The sequence below is a fragment of the Passer montanus genome, unplaced genomic scaffold, assembly GCF_014805655.1.
Source record: "Passer montanus isolate IOZ18808 unplaced genomic scaffold, ASM1480565v1 scaffold22, whole genome shotgun sequence".
Classification (NCBI taxonomy): Eukaryota; Metazoa; Chordata; class Aves; order Passeriformes; family Passeridae; genus Passer; species Passer montanus.
In genome coordinates this window covers 117,821-138,446 of record NW_024366815.1, presented here as the reverse complement: position 1 = coordinate 138,446, position 20,626 = coordinate 117,821, and the positions used below count along the sequence as shown (strand labels likewise).

Here is a 20,626-nt window from a genome sequence, read left to right as displayed (position 1 = left end):
CGGGCGGCGACCCCCGACGGGGCGCCCGCCAACTTGACGGTGGCGGTGGTGCTGCCGGAGCGCAACGTGAGCTACGCGTGGGCTTGGCCGCGCGTGGGTCCGGCGCTCAGCCTGGCGCTGGAAGCGCTGGAGCGGGGCGAGCCGCCGCTGCTGCCGCGGCCCTTCTCGGTGCGCGTCGAGTTCATGAGCTCGGAGCTGGAGGGCGCCTGCTCCGAGTACGTGGCACCGCTCAACGCCGTGGACCTGAAGCTCTACCACGACCCCGACGTGCTGTTCGGGCCGGGCTGCGTGTACCCCGCCGCGTCCGTGGGGCGCTTCGCCTCTCACTGGCGGCTGCCCCTCATCACCGGCGGGGCGGTGGCCGCGGGGTTCAGCCGCAAACGGGAGCACTACAGCACCACGGTGCGCACCGGGCCCTCGGCGCCCAAACTGGGCGCCTTCGTCTCCCACCTCCACGCGCACTTCAACTGGAGCGCCCGCGCCGTGCTCCTCTACGTGGACCGCAAGACCGACGACCGGCCCTACTACTTCACCGTCGAGGGTGTCTACCAGGAGCTGCAGGATGGCAACAACCTCACCGTCACCGTCCACATCTACTCCCCCGAGGAGGGCGGCCCCGACAGCGCCGTCCACTTCATCAAAGCCAACGGGCGCGGTGCGTGGGGTGCGGGGGGGACACCGCGACCGCGGGCTGAGCGCCCGGGCAGCGGGGGCGGCGGTGTGGGAGTGGGAGGAGGAAGGGAGAGCGGAGGGGGCTCCCCTCGGGAGATCTGCGCAGGGCTTCGAGGGGGGGAGGCAAAATCCTCCGCGGGGCACAGCGAGGGGCTGAGGGTGAGGTGGGATCGGGGGGGGGGCACTGGACCCGTCTGGGGCACAGCAGGGGGAAGGATGGGGTGCAGCAAGGGGACTGGGGTACCGTGGGCGGCATGTAGGGTACAGCAAGGGGTTAAGGGAACAGCAGGACACGTCTGGGGCACAGAGAGGGGATGGGGATACAGCGGGACCGCTGCAGGACACAGCAAAGGACGGGGGATACGGTGGGATTCACTTGTGGCAAAAAAAGGGACCGGGGTGTCAGTAGGACCTGTTTGGGGCACACCAAGGGATTAGGGGGCAATGGAGATCCACAGAGGGCACAGCAAGTGTCAGAGAGGGCAGTGAGATACATGTGGGGAGCAGCAAGGGGATGGGAACAGAGTGTGGTCATGTGGAGTGCAGCAACTGTCCAAGGAGAGAGACAGTGGCACCTTTGTGGGACACCATGAGGGTCTGAGGACACACAAGTGGGACTTGTGAGGGGTTGAGAGCAAAATGGCGCCCACGCAAGGCACGGCAAGGGAACAGGATCTGGTGGGACTCGGGGGTGCAGCAGGGACTGGGCAGAGTGATACCTGTGGTGGGGCATGGCAAGGGGCCAAAGGGAGAGTGGGACCCCTGTGGAGCTCTAGGAGGGGCTGGAGGCACAGTGGGACCCCTGTGGGACACAGGGAGGGTGGGGAAAATGAGCTCTGTGTGGGGTGCAGTGAGGACTGAGCACATTTTGTCGCAGTGGGGCTGGGGGAGCAGCAGGACCTGCACAGGAGGCGAGTTCACAGGGGACAAGACAGAACCTGAGCCCCTTCCCAGACCAAACCCTGTGTCAGTGGAGGGGCCAGGATGCAGCAGGAGGAGGGGGCATAGTGCCTCCCTCCCAGGCCCCCAGTCCAGTCAACATTTGCCAGCAAGAGCTGGGGCAGACCCCCAGCCTGCTTGGTGGGATAGGTGCTGTGAGGGACACCCTGTGGGACCACCCCACCCTCTGTGTTAGCAGGATCAGAGTGACCCAGGCATGTCCTTGGAGGCTGAAGGTGATGGAGGGGATGTGGCTCTCTGGAGGACAGCATCAGCTGTGCTTACATACCTAGAGAACCATGGTGCCACCATACCTAGGTGACTGTGCCGTGGCAGAGCCCCCCAGAGTGGCACCTGGGCACCCCAGGCTGTGCCTCGCCCCTGCTGCACCCCCAGGATGGGGCTGTGATTGCCCCACCCTGCTGATGGAGGGATAAATCAATTTGTTGCCTTGCGAGTGCCCCAGGAGAGCAGCTATATTGGGAGCGGGAGGAAATGGAGGGGCTTGCAGAGGCAGCTGGAGAGCAAGGGCAGCCTGATGCTCTTTCATTATTGATGAGCAGGGTGTATCAATCCTGGAGTCAGCCACTCTGCAATGCTTCTTAATGGATTCTGAGATGCTGTGTCATTAGGAAGGACATCTAGCCCGGATAAGTGGAGCCAGATGGGCCAGCAGGACTTGTGTCCAAGGCTGGGCAGGACCAGGCTGCAGGGGGGAGGTACTTTGGGGTGCTGCACTGGGTTCCCATCAGGATTGAGGCCAGTGAGGCTGAGTCCATGGCTGAGTGTCCCATGGCTGCCCCACTGGGATGGGAGCTCTTGTGTGTGCCATCACCAGCCATGGGGTTCAGAGCTTCTTATGGGGTGAGGGCAAAGGACTCAGCAGGGAGAAGGGCTGAAAGCAGGGATTCCCGTCAACATTTCCATCTTGGTGCCATAAATCACCCCAATGGGAATCAATCCCTCCTGGTGCAGGCAGGGGGTTGTGGCTGCTGGGGGAGAAGACCAGACATGGCAGAGACCCAAGAGCTTTCTAAGCTGGGGTTGTAGTATCACAGAACCATGGAAAGGCTTGGGTTGAAAGGGACATTAAAGATCATTTAGTTCCATGCCCCTGCCATGGGCAGGGATGTTGAGAGGGTCTGAGCCTCTCTGGCCACAGCTCAGAGTTGGTGCCAGGGTGTGGGGCTGAGTGCTTGGCCCCACAGAGGTGGGTGCTCAGGGCTACAGAGGTGGTTGTAGGTCCTTTCCTAGCCCAGGTGTGTGGGACAGGGAATGGAGACTTGCAGGGCTGTCCCAGGGGTCGGGACTCCTGTGTGGAATAGCAGGGTCTTCAGCTGCATCCATGTCCATGACCTGCAATAACTCCATGTATCATCCCTCTTGGCACCACCTTCCTTCTCCCAAGTCATGGGCAGGAGTTTGGTGAACATTTCCTAGAGAAAGCTGCTTCCCTGCCCCTCTGTGCATCCCCAGCACTGCTGGTTCTGGACATTCACAAGTCTAATGAGCGGGCACGAGGGGGGGTGGGATTGCCCCTCTCACTGGTGCCTGGACGACGTGCAGGGGCCCACGTCTCTCCTGCCATTTGCAAAAGCACTGATATAATTAGAGCTGTGGTTGAGGGAATTACCGGAGCATCTGCCTGCAAAAAGCCCAGGTGCCCTGCCTGGGGAGATGGCTGGGTGGTGCTGCTGGAGGGAGTGCATTTAGCCTTCACCCCTGCACTCTCCCTGAGCCAGGACCGTGGTCTCTGTGCTGCAGTTCCCTGTGCTGGTGGGATTGCTTGAAAGTGGGATTTTCTGCCTGAACCTGGGATTTGCCCTCATTTCAGGATTGTCTTCCATCATGCAGGGGTCAGGCAGTGTTCTGCCACCTCATCTGCATGCTCGTGGTCTTACCCCTTCCCTGGGACCTGGCACTCTGCCACCTACACCAGAGACACCCCCTGAATAAATGTCAGGGGTCTGGATGCACTCCAACCTTGCAGAACTTCACTCCTCTTCTTCTGGGTGATGCTGAGGCTGCCTTTGGCCATTTGCCGGCCCCTGGGGCACGTGTGAGCCCCCTAAGGCGCTGCTGGCCACGTAGGAAGCTGCCAGCTGGAGGCAGCTGCCTGCCTTAGGGAGAGCCCCAAGCAGTGACCCTTCCTTCTGCACAGCTCATGCAGCCTGTCCCCAGGGAGCCGTCTAGGCGCCGTCCATCCCCTTGCCTGGTGGCCTTTGACCAGGCAGGCTTTCGCTGCCGCCGCAGGGGCTGGCTGCCCGCAGTGTCCCACCATCTGCCACCAGCTGTTGTGGCTCCCCTGTGGCTCCCTTTCCTTGGGGCCTGCAGTGTGATGGGGAGGGTCCCGTCTATGTTCTCGGGGGGAACCCTCAGGCTCTGTGTGTCGGGGAGGTGCTGAGCTGTCCACCCTGGATGAGAATGGGGACCTTTCTTGATGCAGGACTAGCAAAGTGGAGAAGCCAAGAGTGTTTATTTGAAGTATTGCAGCATTCAGAGGGAACCATTTCAAAGCCTGAAGCAGGCTCTTGCTCACACGCAGCCCACGGTGCTGCGATTTCTCCCTCCCCCGTGCCCAGGAGCAGCTCCCCACCTTGCTGTGGATTCCCTGTGCCCAAGGGGGCTGTGCTGGGTCTCTTCTCCCACCTGTGGGCTTCCTCCCTGCCCCGTGGGTGACGCTGCCAGCCCTGCTGCCCACATGGCTGGGTGCCTGCGTGGCTGGGTGCCTTCCAGCAGCAGAGACCTCTTCCCGGAGTGCGGCGCTTCCTTGCTGTCCCCATCTCCGCCACCCCCGGGTCCAGCCGGGGCGCTGGGCCCCATGCAGAAGAGCTGTGTGTCGGGGCCAGCGCCCAAGCGTGACATTCCTCCAGCACCCGCTGCCGCCGCCTCCTCCGTTGCTCAATCCCGGGTTCCCAGCCAGACTGGCTGGAGCGGGGGCCCTGGTTTTTCCGGGGGGAGGGAGGAGGCAGTGTCAGGATCCTCAGCAAGGGCACGGAGGGCCCCTGCTCGGGGGGTTCGGACACTTTCAGCTGCCCGTCCCCACAGCCTGCGATGCTCTGCGCCAGCGGCGAGCCGGCCCCACACAGCCCTTGGGTGGGCATCCCCTGGGGGCTGGCCGAGCCCCCAGCAGAGGGTGGGGGCAGGTGGGACGTCCTGACGGGGCCCGGGCACCCCCTTGCCGTGTGGGTCACACCGGCGAGATGCTCTGTTTCCAATTAGCGGCCGCCGAAGGTGCTGGAATCTGGGAACCTGCGCATTCCTGCCGCACAGACAGCCGGCCACGAACCCAAACATGGGTTTGTCCCATTCCACAGCCCGGGTTCCCCAGGGGCCTCCGGCGCGCGGCTCCAGTGCCTCTCCCAGCCCCCCTGATTCCGTGGCTAGGGCTGGCATGGAGCAGCACGGAAGCTGATGCGGGGGGGAACATCCTCTGGCTGGCTTTGGCTGCATCAGGGTGCGTGGGGTCTGTGCCTGGGGCATCCACCTCATCATTTTGAGCAAGTTTTTCCCTGTTCTCCTCTCCCCCTTCAGTCCAAAGTGATTGATGGGGTGGGAGTGGGTCTGTGCCAGCAGGGCTGTGGGTCTGGCCGTGGGTCACAGGGAGCCAAGCACTGCCCCATCTCCCTGCTCCATCGCCCCCGCCGCCTCCCCGCGCTCCCGGGGCTGCCCTGCCCCACCTGCCCCATTCCTGGCTGTGTGCCTGGGGTGCAGTGGGGTGTCCCTGCCCCGCTGAAGCCCCTGCCTCTCTCTGGCAGTGGTGTATCTCTGTGGGCCGCCGGAGATGCTGCGGCAGATCATGCAGCTGGCGCAACAGGAGAACCTCACTAACGGCGACTACGTCTTCTTCTACCTGGATGTCTTCGGGGAGAGCCTGCGGGGCGACTCTGCCCGTGACCCCTTCAAGCCCTGGCAGGAGAGCCCGGGCCAGGACTCAGGACTGCGTGAGGCCTTCCAGGTGAGCCGTGCCCACCTGCCTGGGGACAGAAACCTCCCCAGCCTGGCCCCAGTGTGTGAACCAAGGTGCTGTGCTTGGTTGCAGATGGTGCTGGTGATCACCTACTATGAGCCCCAAAACCCTGAGTACCAGCATTTCCAAACCCAGCTCATTCTGCGAGCTAAGCAGAAATTTGGGGTGCAGCTCAACTACTCCCTGGTGAGTGAGTCCCCCTGCGCACTGGTGTGGTGGGGTCCCTTCACAGGGGTCTGAGGCATCTCCCCAGGATGCAGAGGGTGGGACACAGCCACAGACAGTGCCAGAGGGGTCATCCCTGGTGGGAACAGCCACAGGCACTGCCATCCCTGCAGGGAGCATGTTGGCCCCAGAGTGGTTATGGGGCGGTGGGTGGGTGCATGGTCCTGGTGTGAAGGTTCTGGGATGCTCCTGTGTGCGTGGCTGTGGGTGTGCTCAGATTCCCCCTGGCAGATGAACCTGGTGGCGGGGTGTTTCTATGATGGGATGCTGCTGTACGCCATGGTGCTGAATGAGACTCTGCGTGAGGGCGGCTCCAAGAAAAACGCCACCCACATCATCGAGAAGATGCGGGACCGCAAGTTCCAGGGTAACACCGGGATGGGGGAAGCTGTGCTGTGGGTGCCGTGGGGGCGGTGGAACTCAGTCCTCATCCCACCTGCGTCTTAATTTTTCCCATAGGCGTCACAGGGCTTGTGAGCATGGACAGCAACAATGACCGGGACACTGACTTCAACCTATGGGCCATGAGTGACCCCAAGACCGGGCAGTATGAGGTGGGGGGAGGTTCCCCCTGGCTGGGGTTGGGGCATGGGATGGTGGTCTGGGGGTGGCCTCATCTCTCTCTGCCTGCCTTAGGTGGTGGGACACTACTCGGGTGTGGAGAAGCAAATCCACTGGCTGGGACGACCCATCCCCTGGGTGAAGGGGGCTCCCCCCTTGGACAACCCTCCTTGTGTCTTTGATGTGGATGACCCCTCCTGTGATAAAAGTGGGTGTCCTGGGTCCCCACATCCCTTGGACCCCAGCAAGCTTCTATACGGGTGCATGTCAGTCTGGCTGTCATAGCCAGGATATCTCAGACCACCCTGACATATCCTCTCCTGCCTGCAGCCGCCCTCTCTATGCTGGCCATCGTGGCTTTGGGCACTGGCCTCACCTTTGTCATGTTTGGCATCTCCAGCTTCCTCATCTTCAGGTCAGGACTGGGGGAACCTCTGTCTGATGGGCAGGCGGGCAGGCAGGGCCGAGGGGATGGGGGCCTGACCCCTGTGTGTCTCCCAGGAAGCTGATGCTAGAGAAGGAGCTTGCCAGCATGCTCTGGAGGATTCGCTGGGATGAGCTGCAGTTTGGAAGTCCTGAGCGGTACCACAAGGCAGCGGGCAGCCGGCTCACCTTGTCCCTGGTGAGAGGAGCCATCCCTGAGGCACCACCACACCCTGCTGCTGTGCTGCCCTCCCTGCCTGCAGGACACCCCTCCCTGCTGATCCCTTTCATGACCCTCTGTTTCCTACAGAGCTGTAGCCCCACTGAATCTCTCCTCAACACAACCCTTCATCCTTATATAGCTCTCCATTCCCTATAGAGACTTATTCCATCCATCCCTGGCATGACTTTCCATCCCCTGCAGAACCACAGTAGATCCTTCCTCTGCACAGTCCTGAATCCTCTATGTAGCAACATACTTCATCAAGTATGCCCCCATATTGCCCTCCATCCCCTAAAGACATACCTTGTCCATGTCCTACACTCTGTGCAGTGCCTCATCCTGGAGTCTTCTTCTTTCCTACAGAGCATGCAGAGCTTGTCCTGACCCTTAGAGCCCATCCTGCACCATCCCCTGCACACTTTGGATGTCCCTGCCCTGCTCCATTGATGCAGGTCATCCCTCCATCCCAGGGTTCCTCTCCCTAATCCCCTCCTTCCCACAGCGTGGCTCCAGCTATGGCTCCTTGATGACCACTCATGGCAAGTACCAGATCTTCGCCAACACCGGCCACTTCAAGGTAAGTGCAGCAGGCAGGGAGCTGAGCCCTCCCCCTGAAATGCCCCAGCTCTGTTGTGCTCCCACTTGGCTGCACCCCCATCCTGCAGGGTATTGGCACTTTCCTCCCCTTCACAAATTCATCCAGTGGACATTTACCTTTTCCCCTTCCCAAACACCCCAGGGCAATGTTGTGGCCATTAAGCACATCAACAAGAAGCGCATTGAGTTGACGCGGCAGGTGCTCTTCGAGCTAAAGCATGTAGGTTTGGGGTCTGGGCTAGGGTGGGCAACCTGCTTGGGAGTGCAGGGATTGGTCCTGGGCATGTGGGAGGGCAGCAGGGGCAGCAGCTCATGCCCTTTGACCTCAAGACTATCTTGGGTCCACTTCCAATCTGCAGATGCGAGACATCCAGTTCAACCACCTGACCCGCTTCATCGGGGCGTGCATCGACCCCCCCAACATCTGCATCATCACCGAGTACTGCCCACGGGGCAGCCTGCAGGTAGTGGGGCTTGGGACACTGCAGGTGACACTGCAGGTGACACTTAGACATTCCTGGTGACGCAGCTGGGCTGCGTGTTGTGGATGCTGGTGGCCACCTGAGCCCTCCCAGCAATGCTCACAGCTGAGCTGTCCAAGCAGGTGTCAGAGGCCAGTGGAGGGGTGGGGGTGGGTGCTGCAGATTCCCTGAGCTGGGCACTTGGTGAGGCTGCCATCACCATGACCTGGGTGCTTGGTGGGGTCCACTCAATGTGCTACTGCAGGATGTCCTGGAGAACGAGAGCATCAACCTGGACTGGATGTTTCGCTACTCTCTCATCAATGACATTGTCAAGGTATCCAGCTGAGCGGTGTGAGGGGATGGGGAGAGGTGCCTGAGAGATATGAGCTTCACTGTGTCCATCTCTCCCAGGGAATGGCCTTCCTGCACAACAGCATCATTGGCCATCACGGCAGCCTCAAGTCATCCAACTGCGTGGTGGACAGCCGCTTCGTGCTGAAGATCACCGACTATGGCCTGGCCAGCTTCCGCTCGCCCAGCGACAGCGAGGACACACATGCGCTCTATGCCAGTGAGTGTCTGCCTGGGAGGACCAGCAGGATGGGGTGGCCCTATCTCACGGCTCCATTGCTTTGTCCCACCAGAGAAGCTGTGGACAGCCCCAGAGCTGCTGCAGAAGGGACACCTGCCCACCCCGGGCATGCAGAAAGCTGATGTCTACAGCTTCGGCATCATCGTGCAGGAGGTTGCTTTGCGCAATGGCCCCTTCTACATCGAGGGCATGGACCTGAGCCCTAAAGGTGAGCATGGAGAGCACATCTGTGGAGGTCCATGCCCCACCATGGAAGTCTGGTGCTCACTGTCGGCCACACCCTGGCAGAGATCGTGCAGAAGGTGCGTAACAGCCAGAAGCCCTTCTTCCGCCCCTCCATCGACATCGGGGTGCACAGCGAGGAGCTGGCAGTGCTGATGGAACGCTGCTGGGCGCAGGAGCCGGCCGAGCGCCCGGACTTCAGCCAGATCAAGATCTTCATCCGTAGATTCAACAAGTGGGTGGTTGGCACGTGGGGATGGTGGCCCTGGGTGGGAGTGGGGGCAGCCATGGGGGTGGTGGCTGGGGGGCATGTCTTCCCACAGTGCCAACTGACTGCGCCCTGCCAGGGAGGGAAGCACCAGCATCCTGGACAACCTGCTGTCACGCATGGAACAGTATGCCAACAACCTGGAGAAGCTGGTGGAAGAGAGGACACAGGCCTACCTGGAGGAGAAGCGCAAGGCAGAGAACCTCCTCTACCAGATTCTGCCCCAGTGAGAGGGGGACACAAGGGGGTGTGTGGGTCTGAGGGTTGGCGTGGGCTCAGCATGCACCTGCTGCTGTGCAAGTATGGGGTCCCTTGCCAGCTTTCCATGCTGGTGTGGGGCAAGGGTTGCAGGGGGAACAGCAGGTTTGGGGTGGAGCTCACCACTATCCTTGCTAGTTCTGTGGCAGAGCAGCTGAAGCGTGGTGAGACAGTACGGGCTGAGGCTTTCGACAGTGTCACCATCTACTTCAGTGACATCGTGGGCTTCACCGCCCTCTCGGCAGAGAGCACTCCTATGCAGGTGAGAGCAGGACTTGGGGGGCAGCACCTCTGTGGGGATGGTGGAGGTCTCACACCCTGGCAGTGCCATCCCTGGGGTTGGGGGGATGTGTCCCCTCCCAGATGCACACACACCCTTGTTCCATCCAGGTCGTGATGCTGCTGAATGATCTCTACACTTGCTTTGATGCCATTATTGACAATTTTGACGTCTACAAGGTGAGTGGTGTGTTGAGCAAGCACAGCCCCCCAGAGTGAGGCAGGCAGCAAGGAGTCCAGGTTGTAGCTGTCCCCCCTGGCCCCACAGGTGGAGACCATCGGGGATGCCTACATGGTGGTCTCAGGGCTGCCGGTGCGCAATGGGAAGCTGCACGCCCGGGAGATTGTCCGTATGGCCCTGGCCCTGCTCGAGGCTGTCAAAACCTTCAAGATCCGTCACCGTCCCAACGACCAGCTCCACCTGCGCATCGGCATACACACCGGTGAGCCCCCCTGCCAGCCAGCCAGCTGGGGAGTGCTTGCCCACCCACCTGCCCGCCCTGCAGCATCCCTGAGTGCCTCTGTGCCTGCAGGTCCCGTGTGCGCCGGAGTGGTGGGTCTGAAGATGCCGCGGTACTGCCTCTTCGGGGACACAGTGAACACCGCATCCCGCATGGAATCCAACGGCCAGGGTAAGCCAGGGCAGCTGAAGTACAGAGTCACGGGGTGTGTCCTGTTCCCATGGCACCCAGACATGTCTCTCTTGCTCCTCTGTGCTCCTCAGCCCTGAAGATCCATGTCTCATCTGCCACCAAAGAAGTCCTGGATGAGTTCGGCTGCTTTGAGCTGGAGCTGCGTGGCGATGTAGAAATGAAGGTGAGGGCACAGCAATGCTGCTGGGGTACCAGCCCTCCCAACCACAGGGAAATATGAGGGGGAGGTGGGTTGGGGCTGGGACCCCTTGTTGCTCTCAGTGCTGGGGATGACACCCAAGAAGCAGCTCCAGGGACAGGCACGGTCTAACTTGCTCACCTCTGCCTCCAGGGCAAGGGAAAGATGCGGACATACTGGCTGCTGGGTGAGAGGAAAGACCCTTAAGTCATTTGAGCCCAGTGGCTGTGGCAGAGCCCCCAGCTCAGTGGGGCCACCAGTGCTTTCCGGTGCCCCAGGATGCACCGGCACCCCCCCCATCACTGCATCCACCTCTCTACAGCCCCCCTGCTTCAGCAGGGCCTGGGCAAGGTGGGGCAGAGGCCACAGCACCGTCTGCTCCCCTCCATCAGCACCAGCAAAGCCCACCTTCCCCACAGCCTCTGCTGGAGTGGGGTGACCAGCCCTCATCCAGCCCAAGAGACCTTGTATTCCCCCCACCCTCTGAGGTCTGCCACCCCTGCCCTCTCCCTGTGGCTCAGCTGGCTCTGAGCTTCTCCGGGGCCTGGCTGCCCCGCAGGGCACTTTGCCGTCTCTTTTCAGTACCTGGCCCCCAGCAGAAGTTGTGCCCATGTCAACCCCTCCCTGGGGTGGGGGGAAATGGGGATTCCTGCCAAGACTGACTCCTTGGCCAGGTCAGGCTTCAATGCCGCAGCTGCCCCCCTCCTCAGTCTCCCCTTCCCCTGTATATAACCCCACCGGGTCATGTAAATACCCACCCCTCCTCCAGGTGTAAATATAGGACTCGCTGCAACTATTTTGTTGAAATACAAACAACCCCAGATCCATCTGTCCTGTGGCCTCTACTTCACTCTGCCCCAGCATGCCAAGTGGGGAGGGAGGCCGGGGGAACGCCAGTATGGAGCTCAGCCTGGGCTGGCGACAGCTGCCTGAAACATCCCAAGAGATTGTATCCCAGGGGTCTGTCTGCGGTGTAGGGCAGGAGTGTGGGCATGGGGAGCCAGTGCTGGGCGGTCGCAGCAGCGGCTGTGGAGGGCTTGGGCGGTGCTGGGAAGGCAGGGCCGCCGTGGGTTTGCTTTGGCGTGAGGGCTGCAGTGCGTTCCTCTGAGCTCATGCTCTGGCCGCCCCGCTGCCGCCTCTTATTGGAACACACCTGTGCCTGGGGACTGGAACAACGGCTGCGTGTCACCCGCTGCGTGCGCCGGGAGGGGACGTGTCCCGGGGGATGGGGCTGTGCCAGGGGCTCTGCCTCCATGCCTAAGGAGGAAATCTTGGGACCACGGTGTGTTTTGGGTCAACAGTGACTTGCAACAGGGCTGAAGGGTTTTCCATTTTGCTTCATGCTCTCATGGGATTTGAGATCCCAGGGACACAGTGCTCCCCCTCCAAACATCCAGCTTGAGGACAGCCTTGGGGTAGGCTGGGACCACCTGTGTCCCCTTGTTTTTTATTACTTGTGGGGCTGGAGCTGTCTGCTCAGGGGGTCGTCATAGGGGTCACAGAGGTTGAAGGGCTCGGGATGCCCTAAGTACATGGTAATGGGAGTGGAGAAGTCTGCATTCCTCTTGAAGGGAATGTTTCTGCCGAAGAGGGCAGTGACACCCTGGAAAGGAGAGAATTGGAGAGGTCTTTGTCAGCAGCTGAGACTCCCAGGGTGCTGGCAGGACAGGGTGGTGGGGGTCTTACCGGCATTCCACGGGCTTGCTCCAGCCAGAAGCTGGTTGGCTGCTCCGTTAAGTAATTGTGAGGCTGCAGTGGAAGCAAAATGTGAGCCGGGGGGGATGGCACACTCAGCAGGACAAGAGCCTTGCCACCTCCCTGGAGGCTACTGCCTGTACCTGGGTGGTGGGCTGGGGTGTGGACTGGAAACCCATGGCACGGTAGTCGTGGTGCGTGGTGGAGACAGATTCCATGCGCCTCGGGCGCGGACGGATCTCCTCCTCCGTCTCCTTGCTGCAGTCAGAGCAGACCCCACACCTCTCAGCTCTGGGATCCCTGCCTCCCCCAGGTCCCCTCCTCTGGGGCACAGCCCCAAGGGGGATCTCATGTGGGAGTGCAGGCTTGCCTGTATTTCTCGTAGAGCATGGATGCCAATGTAGCCTTCCGCTGCCCTGCAGAGAGGAAGGTGCCATCAGCCTCCCAGCTGAGATTTCCCTGCTGCCTTTTTGGGGTGCACATGGCTTGCTGGGGTCAGCCTCACCTTGCCCCAGCAGCACGGCCCTGAGCGGGGGGCAGTCCTTCGGGGGGGAGCTCTCAGTGAGTGAGGAGAGAAGCTGGTGGATTGGCAGTCCATGGTAGCCACGCTGGAAGTCCTCACTGCCCAAATCCTTCCCTGGCCGAGAGTCCAGGGGATCCACAATTACCTGGGGGTGGACAGCGGGGGCTGTGGAAGGAGGCAGGAGCCCATGCTGCACTTGCCCATGCCCACTCCTGGCTTTTAGGCTTTTGATAGCCCTGGAGGCATAAGCTCTAAAGAGGTGTTATGATCTTTCTGGCCAGAAGCCTGGGAAAGCTGGAGCAGGGACACAGCTTGGGCAGGGCTGACCTGTCCTGCCTGGTGGAGGTCAGCCAGCCGTGTGTGGCAGTCCCAAGCACCTGGGTGCCCAGACTGCCCCTGGGCAAGAGCTCTTACAACAACCCATGGAGTCCCCAGGCTGTGGCACAGTTTGGTCCATCAGGTGCCCCCCAGCTTGGCTTGCCCAAGCAGGAATCCCCACACCACTGTCATGAGCCACGACACACAGCTCCTGCTTCCCAGCAGCGAGATCTCAGCTCCCCTTCTGCCTTACTGTTACTCCCCACATGCCTGCCTGTGCCTTTTGTGCTATTGGGTTTCATCCCTTTTCTATCCTGCTGGGCTCAAGGTCGTCCGGGTGGCTATTTAAAGATATGTGTCTGCCCAGGAGCAGGGAGCTTCACACGATCAGCATGTGGGACACGGCAGGGCCAGCTCTGAGGGGCATTTTCCCTTATGGAGTTACCTCCTTCTGCCAGTCACGGGTCACACGGCTCCGCCAGGGCACGGACTGGCTGGGCTTCTCAGCTGGCGGCGGTGGGATGGGGGGCAGCGCCGGCATTGTGGCAGGGGGCTCCTCCTCGGGGCTGGCCCCCCACTTTCCCAGCCAGGGAGGCAGCTTGATCCCAGAGGGATCCCTCCCAGTCTCTGGGGATGGCACCCTGCTGGGCACAGCTGGCAAGGCCACGGCAGGCGGCTCATCCGTGCCTGCTGCCTCCTGGGGCGGCCTGGCTGTGCCCGACGTCTCCTGGAGCCTCTTGGTGGTGGCTGTCAGCGAGTCCCCGCAGCAGGGGAGCCTCTCCACGGGCACACCAGGCTCGTCCCGCTGGACCCTGAACGGTGGCCTCTCCCCACGGCGTCCGGGGCCCACACGGCTCCTCAGAGCGCCCCTGCGGGTGGGAACGGACCCTGAAGAAAGGCAGCAGCACGCTTGCCGCCCGCTGCCGGGGCTCAGCCCCCTCCCCGCAGGCCGGACCCCCCACCCTGTCATTGCCCCGTGGCCCCCAGCGCCCGGCAGGCCCTGCCCCGACTCTCCCGGCCGGGGTTACCCCGAGGGCTCCCGCTGCCCGCAGCCCGGGCCGCACCCGGCTCCCGGCTCCATGGCGCGTGCGCGCGGCGGGACGCGCCGCTCTCCGTGGAGACGGCGCACGGCGGCCGCGCGCCCGGGGGGGAGGGGGTGGGGCCTCGCGCGAGCGCGCCTCCCATTGGCGGAGAGACCAGGAGGGCGCGTGGCCGTGGAGCAAACTGGGCGGGGCAAGAGGACGAGCTAAACGGATAACGGGCGTGGTCTCGAGGGAGTGGGCGGGGCGAGGGCGCGGTCGGCGTGAGGGGGCGGTGAGAGAAGGGGGGCTGTGTGGGACAGGGGGTGCAGGGACACGGGACACGGGGCTGTGTGGGACACGGGGTGCAGGGACACGGGACACGGGGCTGTGTGGGACACGGGGTGCAGGGACACGGGACACGGGGCTGTGTGGGACACGGGGTGCAGGGACACGGGACACGGGGCTGTGTGGGACACGGGGTGCAGGGACACGGGACACGGGGCTGTGTGGGACACGGGGTGCAGGGACACGGGACACGGGGCTGTGTGGGACACGGGGTGCAGGGACACGGGACACGGGGCTGTGTGGGACACGGGGTGCAGGGACACGGGACACGGGGCTGTGTGGGACACGGGGTGCAGGGACACGGGACACGGGGCTGTGTGGGACACGGGGTGCAGGGACACGGGACACGGGGCTGTGTGGGACACGGGGTGCAGGGACACGGGACACGGGGCTGTGTGGGACACGGGGTGCAGGGACACGGGACACGGGGCTGTGTGGGACACGGGGTGCAGGGACACGGGACACGGGGCTGTGTGGGACACGGGGTGCAGGGACACGGGACACGGGGCTGTGTGGGACACGGGGTGCAGGGACACGGGACACGGGGCTGTGTGGGACACGGGGTGCAGGGACACGGGACACGGGGCTGTGTGGGACACGGGGTGCAGGGACACGGGACACGGGGCTGTGTGGGACACGGGGTGCAGGGACACGGGACACGGGGCTGTGTGGGACACGGGGTGCAGGGACACGGGACACGGGGCTGTGTGGGACACGGGGTGCAGGGACACGGGACACGGGGCTGTGTGGGACACGGGGTGCAGGGACACGGGACACGGGGCTGTGTGGGACACGGGGTGCAGGGACACGGGACACGGGGCTGTGTGGGACACGGGGTGCAGGGACACGGGACACGGGGCTGTGTGGGACACGGGGTGCAGGGACACGGGACACGGGGCTGTGTGGGACACGGGGTGCAGGGACACGGGACACGGGGCTGTGTGGGACACGGGGTGCAGGGACACGGGACACGGGGCTGTGTGGGACACGGGGTGCAGGGACACGGGACACGGGGCTGTGTGGGACACGGGGTGCAGGGACACGGGACACGGGGCTGTGTGGGACACGGGGTGCAGGGACACGGGACACGGGGCTGTGTGGGACACGGGGTGCAGGGACACGGGACACGGGGCTGTGTGGGACACGGGGTGCAGGGACACGGGACACGGGGCTGTGTGGGACACGGGGTGCAGGGACACGGGACACGGGGCTGTGTGGGACACGGGGTGCAGGGACACGGGACACGGGGCTGTGTGGGACACGGGGTGCAGGGACACGGGACACGGGGCTGTGTGGGACACGGGGTGCAGGGACACGGGACACGGGGCTGTGTGGGACACGGGGTGCAGGGACACGGGACACGGGGCTGTGGGGGACGGGGTGCAGCAGGATGGTAATGTCGGGGATGGCGGCGCGGGTGCCTGCGCTGCACTATGGGTTCAAGGCTTCCCCCCCTCTGGGGTCCATGTACCCCGCGCCATCTTGTCCCGGTGCCATGGGGCCACCACTTAGGGCAAAGCTAGCCACAGGGGCTCTCGGGGGTGCACCGTACCTGGGCAGAGCCAGCCAGCCCCACTGGGGCAGCAGGAGGGACGTGCCCAGGGCTCCTGAGGACACACCGCTCCCCACGGCTTGACCCAAGCGACCGCCACACTGCTTGGGCCGGGCACTGGAATGTGCCCGCTTGCCCCAGGGACCCCCAGCTGCCCTAGGGTGACGGGGTGGGACGTGCCCGGCGCCTGGCTGGGTGCAGCCCGTGCCCGCCGGCGCGGAGCAGCGGCCTCCTCTCGCCACCAGCCCTCGATGGGCCCCCGGCCCCATCCCTGCCGAGGCCGAGCAGAAGAAGGGCCCTTTGATAGCAGGCGGCGGGCTCGGGAGCGAGGGCTGTTATTCCAGCGCTTTGCGGTGTGCGCAGACGGGGCACCGTGCGCTCCACGCTGGGGCCTCTGTTTTTCCTGGCTGGGGATGCGCTCGGTCCTTCTGGCCTCGGCGGGCCGGGGGGGCCCCCACTGGGGACCGCTCCTCCCTGCGGGCCCTCGGCCCCGTGCCAAGCAGGGGCTCCTCCAAGCCCATCTGCTGCACAGCTGCAAGGAGGGGGGAGAAATGGGAGACGTGTCCCGAGCTCATCTCATGGATTCCCCATGCTGCGGCCACACCAGCCCTGCTGCCCCTGGTGAGGGGTTGGTGCCAGGCTGCTCCCAGGGCTGGCAGCTTTCTGTGAGGGTTCTGGGTTGCATGCTGCCGGTCGTGCCTCCATGCTCAGCCATGGGCCCCGTGGTGGTCCCTGAGGTGTACCCTTATGCCAGCTCATGCTGAAGGGCTGGCAGCTTGGGGATCCTGCCCCAGCTTGCATCCCTTGATGGTCTTCCTAGGAGCATCCCCAGATTCCCCACCAAACACCCATGGGCTTAGCCGTGGCTAGGCAGCATGGGTGCTGCGGGATACTGAAGGGACAGCACCAAAGTACACTGTGGGACAGGGAGCCTGGCGATGCCACCCCGGCTGTGTGCACCCACGGTGGGGCAAACCACCCTGGGGTGGTCTATGGGGCATCATTGTGGGGCTGTGCTCTGGCAGCAGCAGCCCTGGAGCTGCTGGAGCACATCTGGCTGCCTCTTGCCGCCGGCTGACACATCCCTCGCAGCCCCCCCGCCCGGCTCTTTTGGGAACTTGCGTCATTTGTGATCCTCTCCGGCTGAGGAACCAAAACAGCCGCTGGCCCCCCTTCCCCCCCCGCCTCGGCCCCATGGGGCTGTGCCCACTGTCCTGCCCTGCCGCTGCTCGGGGACTGACAAAATAAACCTGGCACAGGAAGAAACACCATGGCAGGCGACTGGCCCTGACCTCGCGTGCCAGCCCGTGCCCTGTGCCCAGTGCAGCACTCCCTGCGGAACTACTCTGGGCAAGCTCTGGGGGACGATGTCCTGGGGATCCCTGCCCCCTCTTTAGCGTCCCCACCTCGCCAGGGACACCCAACCCTCTCTGGGGTACACATCCCCGAGACAGGGCTGTCCTGAGTTCAACAGTGGCCCCAGCCCGCGCTGAGCCTCAGAGGCAGGAAGCGGCAGCATCAACAATTTTAAGGCTCATTTACACCCCGAAAACATTCCCCATACTATACTGGGTGTGTATGTGTGGGAAGTGACTGGGCTCTGCCACAGCCCCCACACAGCTCCCAGGGGCCCCCCGCCGCCAGCGCCACCGAGCCGGGCAATGAACAGAGCCGCCATTCTCCCCGGCGGGCTGCGGTCCCCTGCGCGGCGGCTGGCGGGGGCCCAGGCGGTCCCGACGGCGGTGCCAGGTGGGCCGTGCACCGCGCCAGCCCCGGCCCCGGCCACTAAATATAGCCACGGCAGCCGGCCACGGAGCAGCGGGCGCGGGAGGCACGCGGCAGGGAGCGGGCGGCCGCATGCGCCCGGCCCCGCGTGCGCTCCCCTCACGGGGCCCGCCGACACGTGCAGGCCCCAGACCGCGGTCAAGGCCTGTAAACAGCGCACGGAGCCGCCGGGCCCTTGCGTGCCGGGGGCTCTGGGCTGTGCAGTTTCCTCGGTGGCTCACGGTTGTGGGGTCTGGAGTGAAGGGTACGATGTGTTTTCCTCAGTGTGCGCTTTGGGGGGGTCTGGGTGAGCAATACAGTTGAGTTTCCCTCAGAGGTGCGCAGCTGGGGGGGTCTGGGGTGAGCAGCGCAGTTGAGTTTTGCACGGCAGCGCACATGCAAGCAGTACAGTGGCTGCAGTGTGGGGGAGTACACGGCTGTGTGTACATGGAGGGGGCAGCAGGTCCACCCACCACGCAGCCTGGCCTGCCCTGGGCTCTGCTCAGGGTTATGATCCTCCTGGGAACAACCAGAGAGGCCCGTCTGGGGTGGACAAGAAGTACACATGCAGTCAACAAGCCTGCTCAGAGCGCATTTAGATCAATCTAGTGCAATTAACTGGTTTTGAAAAGCAGGGAAACATCAGTGTCCAGTTGCTCTAGCGACAACACATGGGGGCTGTCAGGGGGGCAGGGAGCGCATTTAGATCAATCTAGTGCAATTAACTGGTTTTGAAAAACAGGGAAACATCAGTGTCCAGTGCAGGGCTCTGGCAACAACACATGGGGGCTGTCAGGGGGGCAACCTGAGGCAGAGCAGGGGCATTCAGGGATGCTGAGGCTGCGTGGTGGCAGTGGGGCTGGGTGGGCAGCCCTGGCAGTGGTGCACTACTGACACCCCTAGGATGTTCCCCATCTTGGGGACAACCTTGTGGCACCCAGCCTGCTCCTCCAGCCCAGCACCAAGATGAGCCTTTTACCTGTGAGCTGTGGGCAGCCCCACACAACACTTCTGCTTCAACTGAGGTTGGTATGTGGGGAGCCCAGATCCTCTGCAAAAAGCAGGGTACCAACTCTACTGCTGTGACAATGAAGGCCAGCCCTATCCTGCTCAGGCCAGGCACCTCCACCCCAAAAAAAGCCACCCTGATGCAGAGCCACCACGAAGGAGATGTTTTATTGGGGAGCAAGTGGGTAGTGGACATTAGCCAGGGGGCCAGCCCATCTGCCGCCCCCCCAGCACATGGAGGTGCAGGTGGTAGACAGACTGTGCGCCGTGTTTCCCATCGTTGATTACTGTCAGGAGAGGTACAAGGATCAGGCCACCCCCTTCGTCCCCAGCCCCCCAGGACCACCAGTGAGGGTCCTGCCCCACAGCACGGTAGGGGATATCAACTCACCAAGGCGGTAGCCATCAGCCAGCCCCTCTGCCTTTGCTGTGCGTGCTGCCACCACCATCAAGTGCCCCAGCAGCTGAAGGAGGGGGGAGTGGCAGGGTCAGCACTGTATGACCGCTGCCACCAATGTCCCAGGGACCTCTCTGGACTCACCTCAGTGTCCTGGGGACCCACGCGGCTGATCCGGGGAATGGGGCGCTTGGGGATCACCAGGAAGTGCACAGGGGCTTGCGGGGCCACATCACGGAAGACGAGGCACTACCAGGGGAGCAGGGTAAGCCCCACGCCCGTGGGTCTGTCCCCCTGCCCCGGTGGGGACACAGATCCTGCTGTCCCAGCTACCTTGTCATCCTCGTAGAGAATGGTGGCAGGGATGGTGCGGTCGATGATCTTGCTGAAGATGGTGGGCTGTCCTCCTGCCTCCTCGCCAGCCGCTGCTGCCTGCTGCGCCTTGCCCACCTCCCCGTCCCGCCTGCCGGGTGCCGACGCACACCGCTGGGGCTGAGGGGCACACCTGGCTTACAGCCTGTGCCCGCGGGGGCAAGGACAAGGACACCGCCGTGGGGGCATGTGGGGGAACACGGTGGAAGGTGATGGAGGGGAGCACATGGGGGCAATGGTGGGATGTGGCAAGGGACACGTGGGGGGATGCACATGGGGGTGACATGGAGTGTACCCTGGGATATGGGCGAGGGATACCTGTGGGGGTGATGCAGGGTGCACGTGGGGGTGATCATACTAATACATGGGGTGATGGGGGATGCATGTAGGAAGTGGTGGGATTCATACAGGGGTCCTGGGGGTGCACACAGGGGTGATGGTGGGGTGCACATGGGAGCGATGCTTGGCTGTGACAGGGGGTACCACACGGGGCAGCAGGGAGGTGCACACGGGGGTAACACTCAGGGGGTTAAGAGGGGCAGATGCCCAGGGGGCTGGTAGTGGGCTGTGCTGACGGGGGTGACAGTGGGCTGGTCTCACTAGGCTAACGGGACTGTCCACGGGCCTGACAGTGATCTGTGCCGTGGGGGTGCGGCTGTGCCCACGGGGGCGCAGGCTGGGGTCGGGGGGATACCCACGGGTGCTCCGAGACCCCGGGCCGTGGCCTAGGGGTGCGCGGGCCGCCGCTCATGCCCGCCGCGGACTTTGCCCGAAGGTGGAAGTAATGACGAGCATGGAGCGGACCCGTTCCGGTGGCCTTGTTACCCCGCAGACCCCGGTGCGTTCCCGTTTTCCCGGGACCACCCATCCCCGCGTCCCCCCGCGCCCACCTGCGCCGGGCGCAGCGCGCCCCGCACCAGCCCGCGGGCCAGCGCCGCCGCCATGGCCGCCGCTCCCGCCCCGCAACACAGCCGGCCCCGCTCCACGCCCCCTTAAAGCGCCCGCCTGCCGCCTCGCCGGGCGTGTGCGCGACCATACCGTCAGAGCATCCCGGCGGGGACCCTCCGGCCGGCGAAGATGGTCACTCCCTCCCCGAGGGGAGTCCC

The 20,626-nt window shown here is 63.5% G+C and overlaps 3 protein-coding genes across 6 annotated transcripts; 1 reads left to right on the top strand and 2 right to left on the bottom strand.

The window, feature by feature from the left end:
* Nucleotides 1-32: 32 nt before the first annotated feature.
* On the top strand, nucleotides 33-11,351 carry NPR2 (natriuretic peptide receptor 2). Of its 2 annotated transcripts, none has more exons than XM_039709907.1 (22): nucleotides 33-655; nucleotides 5,370-5,569; nucleotides 5,654-5,767; nucleotides 6,038-6,173; nucleotides 6,266-6,360; nucleotides 6,443-6,575; nucleotides 6,698-6,782; nucleotides 6,869-6,989; nucleotides 7,516-7,590; nucleotides 7,753-7,830; nucleotides 7,970-8,074; nucleotides 8,337-8,408; nucleotides 8,486-8,645; nucleotides 8,719-8,874; nucleotides 8,955-9,123; nucleotides 9,236-9,382; nucleotides 9,553-9,676; nucleotides 9,805-9,873; nucleotides 9,962-10,136; nucleotides 10,227-10,325; nucleotides 10,418-10,509; nucleotides 10,678-11,351. In XM_039709907.1, exons 1-22 carry the CDS (start codon nucleotides 184-186, stop codon nucleotides 10,729-10,731), a joined length of 2,931 nt encoding a protein of 976 aa, XP_039565841.1. In that variant the 5' UTR covers nucleotides 33-183; the 3' UTR covers nucleotides 10,732-11,351. The 2 variants fall into 2 exon arrangements, with proteins under 2 accessions (XP_039565841.1, XP_039565842.1); XM_039709908.1 differs by lacking the exon at nucleotides 33-655 and adding an exon at nucleotides 967-5,068 and having other exon boundaries at nucleotides 10,678-10,731.
* Nucleotides 11,352-11,922: 571 nt separating this feature from the next.
* SPAG8 (sperm associated antigen 8) lies at nucleotides 11,923-14,188 on the bottom strand. 3 transcript variants are annotated; one of them, XM_039709910.1, is made up of 7 exons: nucleotides 14,089-14,188; nucleotides 13,506-13,929; nucleotides 12,725-12,887; nucleotides 12,590-12,635; nucleotides 12,363-12,477; nucleotides 12,211-12,273; nucleotides 11,923-12,127 (listed from the first exon to the last, which is right to left on the bottom strand). In XM_039709910.1, exons 1-7 carry the CDS (start codon nucleotides 14,139-14,141, stop codon nucleotides 11,975-11,977), a joined length of 1,017 nt encoding a protein of 338 aa, XP_039565844.1. In that variant the 5' UTR covers nucleotides 14,142-14,188; the 3' UTR covers nucleotides 11,923-11,974. The 3 variants fall into 3 exon arrangements, with proteins under 3 accessions (XP_039565844.1, XP_039565845.1, XP_039565843.1); XM_039709911.1 differs by having other exon boundaries at nucleotides 14,125-14,186; XM_039709909.1 differs by lacking the exon at nucleotides 14,089-14,188 and having other exon boundaries at nucleotides 13,506-14,082.
* Nucleotides 14,189-18,897: 4,709 nt separating this feature from the next.
* Nucleotides 18,898-20,563, bottom strand: HINT2 (histidine triad nucleotide binding protein 2). Its single transcript, XM_039709766.1, has 5 exons — nucleotides 20,411-20,563; nucleotides 19,482-19,640; nucleotides 19,293-19,397; nucleotides 19,143-19,215; nucleotides 18,898-19,038 (listed from the first exon to the last, which is right to left on the bottom strand). The coding sequence occupies exons 1-5, from the start codon at nucleotides 20,462-20,464 to the stop codon at nucleotides 18,947-18,949; spliced, it is 483 nt and encodes a 160-aa protein (XP_039565700.1). The 5' UTR covers nucleotides 20,465-20,563; the 3' UTR covers nucleotides 18,898-18,946.
* Nucleotides 20,564-20,626: the final 63 nt, after the last annotated feature.